Genomic DNA, 15,916 nt, shown 5'->3' on the forward strand with positions numbered 1-15,916 from the left:
CAAGTCGTCTAGCTCATTAGTGTTAATCACTCTGTTCCCAGGACACAGAGATGCAAAATTCAGAAGAGAATCTTAAACGGTAAGGTTACCCACAGGGGTTTTAAATGTGACATGTTGTTGAAACGAGGAGACAAGGTTTATTTTAAGCATCATTAGCATTATTTTTATGTAGTCTTAGCACTGAATACATTATTCACACATCACAAAGATAAGTAGACAAAAAAAAAAAACCACACAGTAGCACCCATTTATATGTCTAGGCCAGTGTCTACTCCTGTGACATTATCTGCTGGTAGATTAGAGGTCAGAGGTGAAAAAGACAGATTAGAGCAATCAGTCCAGTTTTTTTGTGCAAAACAGTGTTGAGGAACATTTTACTTTAAGAGAGAAGGAGAAGATTTCACAGAGCGGTGAGTAGGGAGCTTATCATTAAATGGAGAGAAGTGCTGCAAACCACATGTAGCAACTGAAGTTGAGCTTTTATGTGCCTTGGTTGTCAACAGCTTTCACTATCTCAACCTATCCTGACAACAATAATTCGAATTCCGGGGAGAAGGAGGAATGTGTCGGATATGGCAGACATGTTTCTGAAATCATATCATGCTGTTTTGGACAATGGGGATATCGGGTTCCTCACCTCCTCTGCCCTGCAATTCTTCCCTCCAGCTGTGGAGTCTAGGGACGAATCTCTGAATATTCGCAACCCCTGGGCTGTATCCAGTGCTAAGCAAAGGCCAGGTGACACAATAAAGCATCCTTTATCTTTCAAAAGGTCCTGCACTAGGACCAAGAGAGGGGGCAATACCCGGGGAAAGATGGTCTTTCTTTTGTGGAAAAAAAATACCGGGATTGTTTCCACATTGAAGTTTCATGCCTCCCTGGCCACTCTCTACCGGGTTGTCGCGATTCTTTTCAAAGACAAGTCAGAAACGTGAGACTCTGCGTTGCCGTCAGGTCAAAAACCAAACTTCCTTCCACTAGTGGATCAGTCGAGGCCTTGGTGACCTCCTGCAAATATACATAAGGAACCGTACCTCCACCTGCAAGTCCATAACTTCACTCGTGTTGATTTCCCGAAAGAAATGACTGCCTCCCCTTCCCAACCTCCACTTTACTTCCTTACCATTCAGGGCAGATGCCGTCTATTCCAAAAAGCCCCTTGAAACCTGACTCCTCCACCCTGTCCCTAATTTTGGATGCACGACTTAAGTAAGGACTCTTAGCCCTGAGTGATTATTTCTGTCACAGCAGTTATCACGATTGTCACCGGCCTGTCCTAGGACTGTGAACTTCCTATGCGTGGAAGCCATATCCACAGAGCTGAGCAATATGTTGGGCACATAGTAGGTGCTCAGTAAACCTCTGAGTGAACTAGGAATACACCCTCTTGAGGTATATCCTACATACAGGAAAGTGCACACATCTGCAATGTACTGAATTGCTACATATGTGTACACAGAGGTAAAAACATATATAATGACCCCAGAGGAACACTATAGAACCTTCTCCAGAGGCTCCCTGGAAACCACAGGCTTTAATTGCTCTGGGAATGAGCCCCATCCATCCTGTGAAAGAAGGTTGGTTGCCAGTAGTGAACTCCAAGAGGATGTAGGATGCTCTGATTCATCACAGGTAGAATGCTCTGGATGGGGAAGCGACATTTTATTCCAGAGAAAAGTGACAACGGGGATTAAAGAACAGAACCTTTAAAAAATGCAAATAGTGAAAAGGGAGCATAAACATTTACCTTTCTTCCCTTCCCCCCCGCACCCCGACACTCACCCGGAAGCACAAGAACCAGTGAGGCCCCGGAAGGCAGGTCTCAGGACTCTGTCACGCCCTCACAGCGCCTTACCCGTCCTGATACCTGTGGTGACCAGAGGGACTCTGAACGACCGAAATCAAGGCTGCCCAAACCTGTGTGACACACGCAAGGGGTCCTGCTTCTAAGCTCCCCGCTCACCTGTGCCTCGCACGGACCAGCGTGCGTTCTTGAGCCAGATGACGCTGCCCGCAAAGTCGGAGAGGAAGCCCCCAGACCCCTTCCCCATCACTGCGGCCGCTCGTGAACTGACCCAAAATGTTTTTGTTTTTGTTTTCCTTCCTTTCTCAATCCAACCTTTATATCATCACGTTATTCGCAGAGTACTGAAGACCTATGCTATGGGTGTGCAATCTGTCCCAGCAAGGGCACTGGGCCTGCGACGGGGGCGGGGGGCGTCGGGTCGCTGGCGGCGGAAATGCGCTGCCAGGGGGAGGGGTGCCCGTCACGCCCGGTAAGGCTGCGGGCTGGGCGATCGGTGGCTTGAGAAAGTGAGGATTCCAGTTGATTCCGCCCGTGGCCCTGACTCCCTTTTAGATAAATGGCCGGGCGGCGGTGCTCTACTGCGCCGTCCCCCGCAGCTGGAAGGGAAAAGGCGGTCACGCTCCCTCGGTCCCGGGCGGGGTCCCCGCTACCCCCGGGACGCCACCCCGCTCGCACGCCGGGGCGGCTGCGTGAGGCCGCCCGACCCCGCCCAGCCCCGCGCGAACTGGGCCGCACCCACTTCCCCCGGGAGGCGGCCCGCCGCGGCAGGGGCTGACGTCACAAGGCACCCAGCCGCCGGCGCCCCGCGGTGCGCGCCCAGCGCCGGGACCCGCCGCCCTCTCGGCGCGACACCTAGGCGCGCCCGCGCGCGTGCCCGTGCCAGTCCCCGCCCGCCAGCGCCGCCGAAGATGGCGAGCCCGGCGCCCCCGGAGCCCGCCGAGCAGGGATGCCCGGGTCCCGCAGCCGCCGAGCAGGCGCCGCCGCCGCCGCCGCCGCCGCCCCCGCCCCCCCGGGCTCCCCGCGAGGAGCAGGAGGGGGAAGCGCTGGAGGAAGGGGCGGCGGCGGGCGCGGGGCGGCAGGTGGAGGAGGCCGCCGGCGGGGTGGCCGCCGCGGTGACCTGGCTGCTGGGGGAGCCCGTGCTGTGGCTGGGCTGCCGCGCCGACGAGCTCCTGAGCTGGAAGAGGCCGCTGCGCAGCCTGCTCGCCTTCGTCGGGGCCAACCTGCTGTTCTGGTGAGAGCTCGGGGTGGGTGGGGACGCCGGGGAGGGCAGGTGACCTTGGGGCGCTCGGGGGCGGGCGGAGGGCGCGCCCAGGGCCGGGGTGGGGGGGAGATGCACGCCGGACCCCGCGGAGGAAGGTGTCAGTCCTGGCCCACTTTCTCGGCCACCTTTCTCGAACAGGTAGACACACTTCAACTCTCCTCCAGACCCACCTCCCTGTAAACAGTTGTCATTCTCCGTGTGTGTATGCAGCCTCGTGGGAGAGGTGGTGGGCTGACCCCACGCACCTGGACCGACAGGTGTGCCCAGAGTGCACTTGGTCTTCGCTTTCTGAAACTCTCAGGTCTTGACCTGCTCGCCCAAAGCCTGCCAGACCACAGACACTTGAACTTGCATTCGTTCTTGCACCCAGAGCGGGCCTATCTGGACCAGCTGAGGTGCACGCTGAAGACTGAGCCTGTGTCCATCAGCCACCCGAGATGGGCACTGAATGATTTGTTTTTCCGTTCCCTGGAGGGTTGGGTTTACTGTCTTTACTCCCTGATGAGAAAACAGGCGGCAAACAGGTGGATTAGGTACATCACCGTGCCCCGCAGGTGTGCCGTGTGGAAAACAGCCGTGTTTTTAGCTGAAGAACAGAGAGAATACACAGGAATGTTGTGTGAGAAGCCCCTGATCAACAGGTTTGTCTCTTCAAAAACCACCCTTCACCCCTAAAGACGGGGGAAGTGTGTGGCTCCTTCACTGAAGGTCGTGCCCTGTTATCTGTTACCAGTCTGATGGAGGGTGGAGAAAAACCTTCTTTGTCTGCAACTGTGTCCTCATGACAAGCATGACCCACACACTGCAGAATAAGCAGAGCTTCAGCAGTGGATACTTGTTACAGGACATAGATTTCTTAAGCTTAAAGTGAGAAAATAAATGACCGAAACATACACAGCCTGCTACTTTCTAGGTTAGCTCCTTTAACCTGAAGGTTTTTCTGCAGATCTGTGCTAGTCCTGGTTTTTCTCCTGAAATGAGCTGTTTCTTTCTTTTTTTTTTTTTTAAATTATTTATTATTTTGGCTGTGTTGGGTCTTTGTTGCTGCACGCGGGCTTTCTCCAGCTGCAGTGAGCGGGGGCTACTCTTCGATGTGGTGCAAGGGCTTCTCATTGTGGTGGCTTCTCGTGTTGTGGAGCACGGGCTTTAGGCGCGTGGGCTTCAGTAGTTGTGGTGCGTGGGCTCAGTAGTTGTGGCTCATGGGCCCTAGAGTGCAGGCTCAGTAGTTGTGGCTCACGGGCTTAGTTGCTCCGTGGCATGTGGGATCTTCCTGGACCAGGGCTCGAGCCCGTGTCCCCTGCATTGGCAGGTGGATTCTTAACCACTGTGCCACCAGGGAAGCCCGAGCTGTTTCTTATTAGACCCCCGAACGTGAATTAACTGCACTTTGGGTCTCTTAGCTATCAGTGTTTCTAGAGTTTATTCCATAGTTCTGCAACCTGTTATGAAGTTACAGTGGGCACTCAGAAGAAGGACAATATAGTGTCTGATGCTATATTGGGCAATAGTCCTATAGTCTTAGGGCTGGGTCTCCCTCATTTTACCAATGAGGTAAAATTCTCTTTCATAATTTAAAATTTTATTTATTAAAAAAAATAGCCAGTAGCCTCCAAGTTCAAAAGTTTAAAGGTACAAAAGGTTAAACACTCTGTAAATCTTTTTCCCATGCCTGTCTCTGGCTATCCACTTTCCTACCAGAAGCAACCAATGTTACAAGTTTCCTGTGTATCTTTCCAGATAGTGCATATTTCAGCAAATGCAAAATATTCTACGCAAATTGTGGAATACTATCTGGACTATTTTTCTTCTTAGTGTACTTTGGCGATCACTTCCTTGTTCTTTTCCAGCTGCACAGAATTCCACTGTATGGATGTCACGGATTAACCTGTCTCCTACTGATGGACTAAGATTGTTTCCAACTTTTGCTATGACAGCATTATAGCTAATGGCCTAAACATGCATTATTTTGCATATAAGCAAGTATTGCTGTAGGATGAATTGCCAGAAGTGGAATTGTTGCGTCAGAGGGGGATGTGCACTTGTAGTTGTTCTTTTTTTCTTGCGGTACGTGGGCCTCTCACTGTTGTGGCCTCTCCCGCTGCGGAGCACAGGCTCCGGACGCGCAGGCTCAGCGGCCATGGCTCACGGGCCCAGCCGCTCCGCGGCATGTGGGATCCTCCCGGACCGGGGCACGAACCCGTGTCCCCTGCATCGGCAGGCGGACTCTCAACCACTGCGCCACCAGGGAAGCCCTTGGCACTTTTCTTGATGTTACTTTTGGGGAAATGAACTTCTTAAATGCATATTTTTGATTGTTTAGTACCTGGTACCAGCACTAGCGTTTAGGATTTTGAGCCTGGGTTCAAAAGCTCTAACATTTATTACCTGCCCATTATCTGCAAGATTTTAGTGCTGTGCACTGAGAGCACAAAAGCTGAGACTTGGCCATAACAAATGGGTATAACTCAAGGCTGAATGGAGCGAGTGTGGTAAAGAGTCAGAGAAGGGATCATTCATTTTGATACAGTTTTTTTTGGGGGAGGTGGCATCCTGGCTAGAAGGGACTGTGGGGTCTTCATAAGGAGATCATGCTCGAGTCAGATTTGGATGGACAGGAATGATTTGGGTAGATCTAGTATATGGTTGATAGCATTCCAGTCCTAAGGAATTGTACTTAATGTTTCAACCAATATATTTGACTGATGCAATGCCACATGAGTTGGTGGGGAAAAGTAGGGGAGATGAGAGTGGCTGGGTGTTTTGGAGACGCATCCGGGGGCAGTGGTTGCCTCGAGTGTCATACTTTGTTTTTGGACCAGTTTTTTCTATAGGCAATGGGGACCCAAAAATGCCTTGTAAAAGTGCCCATGAATATTTTAATGGGCAAATAAGTTGTGGTACATTTATTCCTACCATAAAATAACATATAGAACAATGAAAATAACCTACAGCTATAGGCAACAACACAGATGAATTTTACAAACGTAATTTTGGGCAAAAAAAAAAAAGCACACAATATGTACAGAATGATTCGGTTTTTTGAAAACTATGCAAAACTAAACAGTGCTGATCAGAGATATGTTGATAGAAGACATTCTTATCTGCAAAATCAAGAGAGTGGTTGTCCCTGGGAGGAGGGAGAAGGTTTGATGACAGAGGGCACGTGGAAGGTTTTGGAGTACAGGCAGTGTTCTGTTTTTTGACTTCAGTGGTGGAAGTTACCTGGTGTTCAAGTTATAATTATTTTAAAACTATGAGTGTGTGTGTGCATTCTTATCTTTGATATATTTTTTGAAAAATACTAAATAACGCTTAAAAAAATTGGTATTCACTCAGAGCTCAGAGGAGTTTGATAAAATACAGACCGTGTAGCACCTGTCTCAAGGAGCAGGGTTTCCACAACCTGAAATAGATCGCCCAACAGTCTAATAGTCCTAGGGTTGGGTCTCTCATTTTACCAATGAGGGACATGTTTGTGAATTCTTTTTCTTAATTTAAAATTTTATTTATTAAAGAATGGTCAATACAGCCTCACAGTTCAAAAGTTTAAAAGTATAAAATGGTAAACAGTTGGAAAGGCTCTTTCTGACACCTGTCACTGGCTACCTGTCTCCTTCCAGGGGCAACCAGTGACACCAGTTTTAAGCACACCATCAAATAGAATGAACCCAGTGAAACAGAAAATACCCATCTGGTTTTGTTTTTAAAGAATTAGCTGCTTGCGGTATACTGTCAGTAAAACGCACACACTCTAAGTGAACAGTCAAATGTAAACGCCCATGGAACCACAATGACAATCAAGTTCTAGAACATTCTGTCACTCCTAAAGATTACTTTGGCTTCCTTTCCCACCTGTAGGCACCCCGGGGATTGATCTGTTTTCTGTTACTATAGGTTAGATTTGTCTTTGCTGAAGTTTCATATAAATGATACCTTACAATATGATGTGTTTGTGCCTGGCTTTGCTTACCCAGCATAAGGCTTTGAGATTCATCCCTGTTGTGTATGTCAGTTGTTCGTTTCTCGTCACGGTTGACTAGGCTGCCAAGTTGGGGATATACCTCTATTTGTCCATCCATTTGCTAGTCGATATTCTTTGGGGTCGTTTTCACGGTTGGCTATTACGAGTAAAGCTGTTGAAAAAATTCAGGCACAAATATTTGTGTGAAATGTCTGGTTTTGGTGAGAGGAGTGTGGCAAGCTCTGGCCATGCTTTATATGGCCACATGGCAGTTGCCTTGGGTAGCAAGGGCTGGAGGATTATGTCTCTCTTCTTGCTGTCATTGCTGGTCACGATACTGAAACCGAATGCCACACAATGCAGCCTGGAAAGCTGCTCGGATGTGATTTAGTCTTGAACCCGCCGTTGGAGACCATGCGTGCAGAGAAATCTATGCTGGGCCTCTTTCCTCAGAGCATCTGGCACTACCTGATGACATTACCCTCCACTTGTATAAATAGTTCAACTGCAAGAAACTGATTAGCCTGAGGTGATGACACAAGGGCATGCCCTGCAGGAGACCTTTGCCGTATTTCAGGCTGGGCACCTGTGCAGTCTGGAATGCCCAGGATTCACCTAGAGTCCTTGGAGGCCTGTCCTCCAGAGTTGGTTTGGAAGGTTGCAGGGTCCAGCTCCCACTTGATGTCAAGAGCCCCTCTATGCCATCGCTGATGGGTTGGGCCAGCTTGCATTAGAGCAGTGCCCCTCAAAGAGCGATCTCTTACCGGCATCATCGTGGCCGTCACCTGGGTGCTTGTAGAGATGCAAATCGTGGGCTGCACCCCACATATACGAGCCAGAACCCCTGCGGTGGGGCCAGAGCATCTGAATTTTCTCCAGCTCAGCAGGTGACTCGAGTGTGAGAATCACTGCATTTGAGCACTTTCTGGGATCCTGAACTCTCTTCTCCATAAGGCAGCATTTCCACTGCTGGACAACTCTGACTAGCAAATATTTTTCCTATAGTGAGTTAAGCTCACCTCTTTGTTATCTCTACAGCTGCCCAAGGTCCGGGCTCCCTCCCCAGGACAGTCCTCTGTCTGTTTCAAGGTTTGTTCTGTTCTCCATTTCTGCTGAGTCTTCTTTCCCCCAGAAGAGAAATCCTGGGCTCCTTCCACTGACCAGGCTCTTCTAAACACACTTCAGTTTGTACGTATTCCTCCTCAGATGCAGCATTCTGAGATGATACGACCAGTGTGTACTTCTCCCCATCTTCCTGGACAGCATCCTTCTCTTCACATGGCCTGAGACGGAATTTCTTTATTCTACTTGATAGTAACTCCTCTGACAGCTACTACTATTAATGATTGCTGCTGCCATCAAACTATACCTGCGTATATAACTATATACCCAGGTGTAGTTCGTCAGGCTACAGCTAGTAAAATTATTAAGGATGCTCATTTAAGTCTTACAGCAACCAGTGAGGCAGGTATTATTCCCCTTTTACACAAGAGGAAACAGGCCCACAGAAGTTAACTGAGTTGTTAACGATGACTTTAACCTGTACTATTCAATAGAATATTTGCAGTGATGGAAATAGTTGACGTTTGTACTGTCTGGTATGGTAGCAAGTAGCCTGTTGTGGTTATTGAACTTATGACATGTGGCTAGTGTGACTCAGGAACTGTATTTTTAATTTTCCTGAACTTAAACTTCAGTTCAGACAGCTACATGTGGTTAGCGGCTACCCGTATTCAGTAGCGCAGTCCTAACCTGGGTCACGGGCCTGGGTGATGAAGCCGTGTCCTTTTCTGCAAATTCAGTGTTTCTTTCTTTTTAAAAAAAACAACTCTCACTCTAAGGGATAATGGAAGACAGATATGGGAATCAACAGGGCTTACATTTTTCAATACTACAGAATTTCACTTAATAGTTTCAGCATGGGGTGAAAACAGTTATGTTGGGAGAGGGTGGGTTCTGCGTTGAGAGGGATCATTTTTAGCCTGTTAGCGAGTCTAGTTCACGTCCCTCGCCTTATCTCAGCTCCCTCTGGGCGTCAGGAGCCGTGGAAGAGTGTCTGCTCCAGGCCCACATGGTGTTGGGTCCATGGGGTATATCAGAAGTCCCAGGTCTGCACTTGGCTCTGAGAGCTTACTCTCTGCTTTAGGAGACATGGGTGGTTCAGTGAATTGATTGAAACAATGCACCACACTTCTACATCGTATGCCACAGTTTCTAGGGCTTTACAGTTTAGGAATAGTGGATATCAGAGGGGTTTGGAATAGTTGATGAAAGCTCTGTGAGATTTATTGTATGTATAGGCCTAGCAGAGAAGGTGTAACTGTAAAAGTAAGGTTAACGGTGAGGGCTTTCCACGTGGGACAAACCCAGGTATAAATGGGGGACGTGCACTGGATGTTGTCACTCTGGGGAGACTCACCTGCCTCAGGCTGAGGGTACATTGGGGAGCGGGAAAGAGAAATTATTATTCTTGTATGCATGGAACCAGCATGGGATCTGAAACACGGTAGATGCTCAAGAAGGTTTAGTGAACTGGACTGGACTAGAGGGTATTCTCCCAGCCTGGACAGGGCAGGGCTGGTTTAAGGAAGGTCTTGCAAAATAGAAAGGCTTCAGGTCACTGAAAATAGTTGTGGATGTTTTTTATATTCAGTAAATGTTTCTTGAGTAGTGGCCTCATGTGCTTGTTCTTAGACCCAGGAAATCTTTCACGAGTTCCCACGTAAGGCTGTTCTCTAGGCCTTGGTCCTTTAGCACCAGGAACTGCTGGTTGAGGACCTAAGAAATGGGGCTGTTCCTACCAGATTCATGCTCCTTCTAGAAGCCCATCAGATTTTCTTCTCTAGTGTAATAACCACGAAGCTCGTCGTTAGTGATTTTGCACAGTTTTATGGTTGTGCCTATTTGGGTAGTAACTTTCCCTCAGCTTCTTTTTGCTGCTGTTTTTCCTTCTTATCCTGTTGTGCGTGAATGTTTTTAAGCTGCCTGATTGATCGAAATGGGTACAAATCAATGAGGTGTATCATTGTCACTAGCTGCTGGGAATACAGTGATGACTGAGACACATTCTGATCCCTGGTGAGAAGCACAGATTAGTAAGCAAGTAATTCTCAGGTTATGCTGCGAGCACTAAATTATCATACATGGGCCAAGATGAACCAATAGGATTTCCTTAGGCAGCAAGTGGGGGTATGGAGATTGGGGAAAAGCCGGGATAATCAGTATGTAAAAAGTGGAAGAGAACTAATACATACTGAGTAGCTATTATGCGCTAGGTACTCAGCTAACTGATGGAAGCTTGAACAGGGCACACAGTAGCCCTCATCACTATTCATTTATATAGAGAGAGAAAGGGGAAGGGCAGGGGAGAGGAGGGGAGGGGAGGGGAGGGGTGGGACAGGTATTTTATGTTCTAGAGGGAATATCCACAGGTGAGTTTGGAAAGAGAAACATTGGGGTCAGTTTCTGAGGAGTTTATACTATTAGATTGTGCTAAGGAATTTGGACTATATCAAAGAAGCAGTCTTTGCCTATTACTTTTATGTAAGTACCATCATATATATACCGTCATATAGCCATAGTCCCTTTATCTTAAGACCTCCATTCAAAAATTCAACACATATTTATTGTCTACTGCATGCTGACACTGTTCTTGGTGCTAGAGGTGTAACAGTGGACAAGAAAGCATGAGATCCCTTTTCTTATGGAGCTTATATTTTCGGGGTGGAAATGGTGGAAGAAAGACAATAAACAAATGCACAAAATGCTAGGAGAAGCTAGGTGCTGTGGAGAAAACTAAAGTAGGGACAAGGGACAGGGAGGGACAAGGAGGTGCTACTTTTCTGGGGTAGTCAGTGCAGGCTTCTCAGCGGAGTGACTGTGAGCTGACACCCGAAGAGCACATTAGCGAAGGATCCAAGCAGCTACTTCTGCAGCAGAATGCTCCAGGCAGAGGGAACAGGGTGTGCAAAGGCCCTGGGGTGAGTGGGCTGGGGGTGTTTGCAGAACAGCACGGAGTCCAGTGTGGCTGGGGCTGGTTGAGCAAGCAGGAGACACCATTAGTTTTAGCTCAGAACTTCATGCAGCGAGTGTGCCAGGCCATGCTTACCGGCTTTCCATCAGCCGCCCCCCGCCCCCCGCCGGCGAATGAGAGGAGCGAGAACCTGGGGCCGGAGGTGGGGCAGGACACCTCTGCAGGAACACGTGGTGGTGAAGAGAGGCAGCGGGGTGGGGAGACTGGCGATAAAATCAGGACGACTGAGTGATCTCTTGGATGGGAGAAGAGAGGGGGTGGGGGAGTGACTCAGCCTCTGAGGGTAAATGAGGAGTGGCTGGTGTTACCCATTCTGAGGGTCCCTGGGGTTGCAGCAGGGGACGGGTTGGGTTGAAGTACAGATGTGTGTGTGTTGGGGGTGGTGAAGTTTCCTAGGGACCACCTTCTGGGCTGTATGAGAAGAGAGCCTGGGGAGGGTGTGAGGAAACCGACCTCAGCAAGGTGGTGATGAAGGAGCATCTTCGGCAGGAGGGTCAGAGCGCGGCGAGTCCCAGAGAGCGGGGCTCCCTGGGAGCCAGGTGAGGTCGCAGCCGGGTCCGCTGGGGTTCCATCGGCAAGTGCCCCTTCCTGGGCGGCATGAGGGCCTGGCCTTCCCAGTCACACCAGAAGGGGGACCCTCCCTTCCTCCCAGCCCCTCACCACCTCCCCCTGCTGCAGCATCATGGCTCAGTCTCTGTGGAGGACAGAACTCCCTAGCCTGCCCTCCAGGGCCCCTCTGGGATTTGGTCCTCAGGCCAGATCCTGACTTGGCCAACGGGAGTTCAGACAGTTTAGGAAATCCGTTCTCTCCCCGGTGCCTGGCTTTCGTGCCTACCAAGATAGCCGATTTTGAATGTCAGAAGCATTCTGTTGTTAGCTGTTTCTGTTGATTCCAGCTGTGGAAGAAGGACCTTGGTCCTTGTCTTTGAGGAAGGAATTCAGCAAAGGGACCAAGACTGTGAAATAGAGACAGCATTTATTAGAAGCACAGTACCTGTGGAAGAACACACAGGCGAACTTGGAGTGAGTTGCGTGCAGTCGGGGTGGCTTAGTTGCTTACATGGGGGCAGTTTTCCGGGTTGTCTCCGGCCAGCCCTCTCACTTGTGCTTTCGCCTGATCCGGGCCCAGTGATCCTGCTGGTATCTTATCTCGAAGTATCAGCGGGAGACCAGTTGCAGCCCCTCAGCGTGGAGCCAGTCTCCTGCCTCCCTGTGTTCACTCCTTCTGCAGAGTCCTGAGCCCACCCCCATGCCATTCTCCCCCTGCTCTGCTGATGCCCGATGGGTCGTCTGACAGGTGCTGGCATTTGTGAGGATGGGGGAATGGAGAGGGAAGGGTGGAGACAGGGGAAGGGAAGAGGGACAGCAGGGGGCTCTGGGGAAGCCCGTGGCGGCTGGGCTTAGAAGGACACCTGCTCCTCTGACACCTGAGGACCAGGGGGAAAGGTGGGCACACCTGGAGGGCAGGTGGCTAAGGGTCACCTGCCAGTGGCAGCTGATTTCTCTTTGAAGGAGGAGGGTGAGTTCCTGAGATTGAGCGGGTTGAGGGCGGATGAGCCTGGCTGTCGCTTTCGTGGGGAAGGAGATCCACGTTTACAGGCCCTTTCTTGTACAACTCTATTTTGCTGTTGCTCTTAGCATTTTTTTCTGTTCGATCTTTCTAACTCTCCAGCATTTCTGGAGAACTCCTTTTGATAAAGGTCAACTCTATCAGACCCCCACTTCAGTTTTCTCTTCTCTTTCTTTCCCTGGGAGCCACCCTTCTTGGAGTCTTCCTCCCCCTGTTCTGATCTAGTCTGATTGTCCCCTGGGTCTTCTGTCCCTGCAGGCCATCTGCGTCGTCACCCCGTTCCCCCTCTCCTGTGTGAGAGCCTCTGTTACTGCACCCCTGCTGAGAACGGGGTCAGGAGAGTCAGCAGCACCCGTTTCTTCTTGAGATTATTCACGATGGTTTAAGATCGAAGGTTTTCTTGTGTTTGCTCTGAGTTCTTGGCGTCTGTCTGTTTTCTGTTACGGGACTCTTTCTTGGTGGGCTCTTCGGTATGGAGAGAGGACATCCTCTAGCATGTTTTGGAGAACTCGTGTGCAGAAAATATGTTTATCCCACCCTTCCAGCTGATTGCTGGTTTGGCTCGGTTTAGAACTCTGGGTGGGGAATAATTTTCCCTTAGAATTGTGGAGCACTGCCCTCCTTTCGCGCTTGCTTCCAGTGTTGCTTTTTGCAGATGGATACCTTTCCAACGCCTGATCTCTTATAGATGGTCTGCAGTTGGTCCAGCTATTGCTTTCTGGTTTCTGGTATTTGGGTAAGGAGTCAGTCTGACTGCTGTGTTATTATAGCTTGTGCATTAGATCTTCGGGCAAGCTTAAAGCATTTCTTTTTGCCTTTCTTACTTCCGGGACTCAGTGTTTGCTTGCCATGTAAAGGCTGCATCTGACTTCGGTGGTCCATTCTCGAGATGGATGGAACTGAACCCAGGGCTTCTGTGTGCCTCCAAAGGTGACTCACGCAGAAAAGAGCCTGAGTGGCACCTCCCCGCCCTCCCCCCCCGAATCGTGCAGGGCTGCTGCCCTGGCTGGCTCCCACGGGCTCGGCGGAGTCGTGCCCCGGGGGGTGGGCGTCAAGCCTGGCACCTGGCCCGGCTTTGCAGGAACTTGCGATCCTAGGATAGGCTGGGCCTCATTGAACTAAAAGGCAGAGAGAATTCATACCTTGACCTCATTAGCACAACACTCAAAACAAGTAGTGTCCTAACTTGTCATAGACCAGGGCACCTTGAGTCCCGAGTGTCACTGTTTACATTCGAGGTCTGGTTTGGAGCCAGATGCTACGGTGCTGCCCCTTCCTGCTTGTGTGCTTCCAGAAAGCCACACTGGCGCTCCTGGGTGTGTGTTTTGCTGATCTGTGTAGCACTGAACGAAACGGACATCCAGAGTCGCAGATTTCAGCCCAGGAGTCATAGCATGAATCTGTTAGAATCACCTAGGACCCCGAGCTCCCCAGCTCTTTGGAGGTACTGACTTGCTTTCGGTATTTCAGGCAGCTGGGGAAGAGGCTTATTTCCGTGGCAAGGTTGCACTCACTCTGGCCTAGTAGACTGTGCTACGTATTTTGTTAGCAGCTAAAACCTTTCAAAAGAAGGCGCCTGTATGATGAGATGAAAGGTGGGGAATCCTTGCTTCAGTGTTACCCCTCATTTTATAGAGGAAGAAGCTGAGTCCCAAGGCCCCACGATGAGCTGGTGACAACGCGACCCTTTCTGAAAACTGCACGCCGCCAAGCGTGGAAGCCGTGAGCACGGGGAAGCTTAGGAAGGGAGAATCGCAGTGTTCCCCAGGGCAGAACTGCCCACCACACGATCTTAGAGGCCCGTGTGGAGACTCTGCTAAGCGGACCCAACTGCACCTCTGGGGTTTTGAGCGTCTGGAGTTGGTGGATTGACAGATCTCCCCAAGGCTCGGCAGGCCCCTCCAAAGGTCCTAGCCGTGAGCTTCAGGCCTTCCCCCGGGACGTCCCCCTCCCTTCTTCCCTGCTGTCACATAAGCCAGAGTTTGTAAAAGTCACTTTTGCCCTCAGTAGTCATGGCTTGCATTTGACTTGCACATCTACTCAAAGCAAGATGTTTACCGTCCAGCTGATGGAGTACCACCTTCTTTCAAATGATGAGGGTACCTCGATCCTGGGAGACCTTTCCTAGGGAGAATTCTTGTCACTAGAAAATGTATTTATTATTCAAAGGAAATATTTTTATATGTTCCTGAACTACAAATGGACAGTTATGTTTGCTCAAACGCCACCAAGACCTGTTGAAATGAACATCGACCCGGTCCGTTTAATAGCTATATTTGTTGTCAGACCCAGCTTAAGGGCTTTTTTGTTGTTAATAGAATCTCTTGAAAAGAGCTGTTGATCTCTTCTCTTCCAGCTCTCCTGTAGCTGGTGCACATAATACGGGGTGATCACAGACAAAAAGCATGCATGCCCTCAGTGTTTAAAAAAATTCAAGCTTTCCTGAGAAATAACAACAAAATATAAAAGCAAGGACTAAAGCTATGCATTCAGACAGCAGGGTTCAGGGACGGTGGTGTGCAAGACTGCAGCCGCTGCTGACTTGCCCATCCCCGGTCCCCCGAGGAGAATTGCACCAGGAGTCAGGAGGCAACCTTGTGGTCTCTAGCCCTGGGGCTCGGTTGCTCATGAATTTCATAAAATCCAAATCCATCTTTGTATGTGGAGGAAATGGCTCCTAAGCTGGAGGAAGGGACATTATATAAAATTCCTCTTGTCAGCTGAGTTCCTGTTCCATGAATGGATATATCTTGCGGGTATTGACTGTAGTTTGGAAACCGTACTGCATCTATTAAATCATCTTTTTAGGAATGAATATATATTTTCTTGCATACCTTATGAATTTAACTTCCAATTACCTTTGGGATAAATTCAAAACAACAGCTTGCATTGTTGCGTCGTGTAGAGTATCAGAAAGCTTTAGTGAGGGCCTTAAACCAGTTTATTTTCATAGTTTATGGAAAAAAATGGTACGTATGTTAAATTTAACCTTTATCTTATAAGTGAATCTAAATATTTAAAGATATTTGACAATAAACTTTCACTTTTGCCTCAAGTTCTAAGTTCATTAGAATAGCTTTTAAAATATAATCTAGTGGAAATGGAAAATATGATCCTAAAGTTGCTTTTTCTGTTTTTTAATTAACTAGCATGAACGAATACTAGCTTTCATTTATCAGCGTGCAAATTGATAATTTCCATGAAAATGTTTCAATTTTTTTTTTTTTTTTTGTGGTACGTGGGCTTCTCACTGTTGCGGCCTCTCCCTTTGTGGAGCACAGGCT

General features: G+C 49.2%; 1 protein-coding gene across 1 annotated transcript in view; it reads left to right on the forward strand.

Moving 5' to 3' along the window:
* The first annotated feature begins 2,715 nt into the window (after window positions 1-2,715).
* RETREG1 (reticulophagy regulator 1) overlaps window positions 2,716-15,916 on the forward strand; it is a 122,083-nt gene continuing 108,882 nt past the window's right edge. Inside the window, exon 1 of the mRNA XM_060009647.1 lies at window positions 2,716-3,038. Within this exon, the coding sequence (XP_059865630.1) occupies window positions 2,716-3,038 (323 nt within the window). The remainder of the gene's footprint in view (window positions 3,039-15,916) is intronic.

Source organism: Delphinus delphis, chromosome 3 (genome assembly GCF_949987515.2).
Source record: "Delphinus delphis chromosome 3, mDelDel1.2, whole genome shotgun sequence".
In the NCBI taxonomy this organism is placed as follows: domain Eukaryota; kingdom Metazoa; phylum Chordata; class Mammalia; order Artiodactyla; family Delphinidae; genus Delphinus; species Delphinus delphis.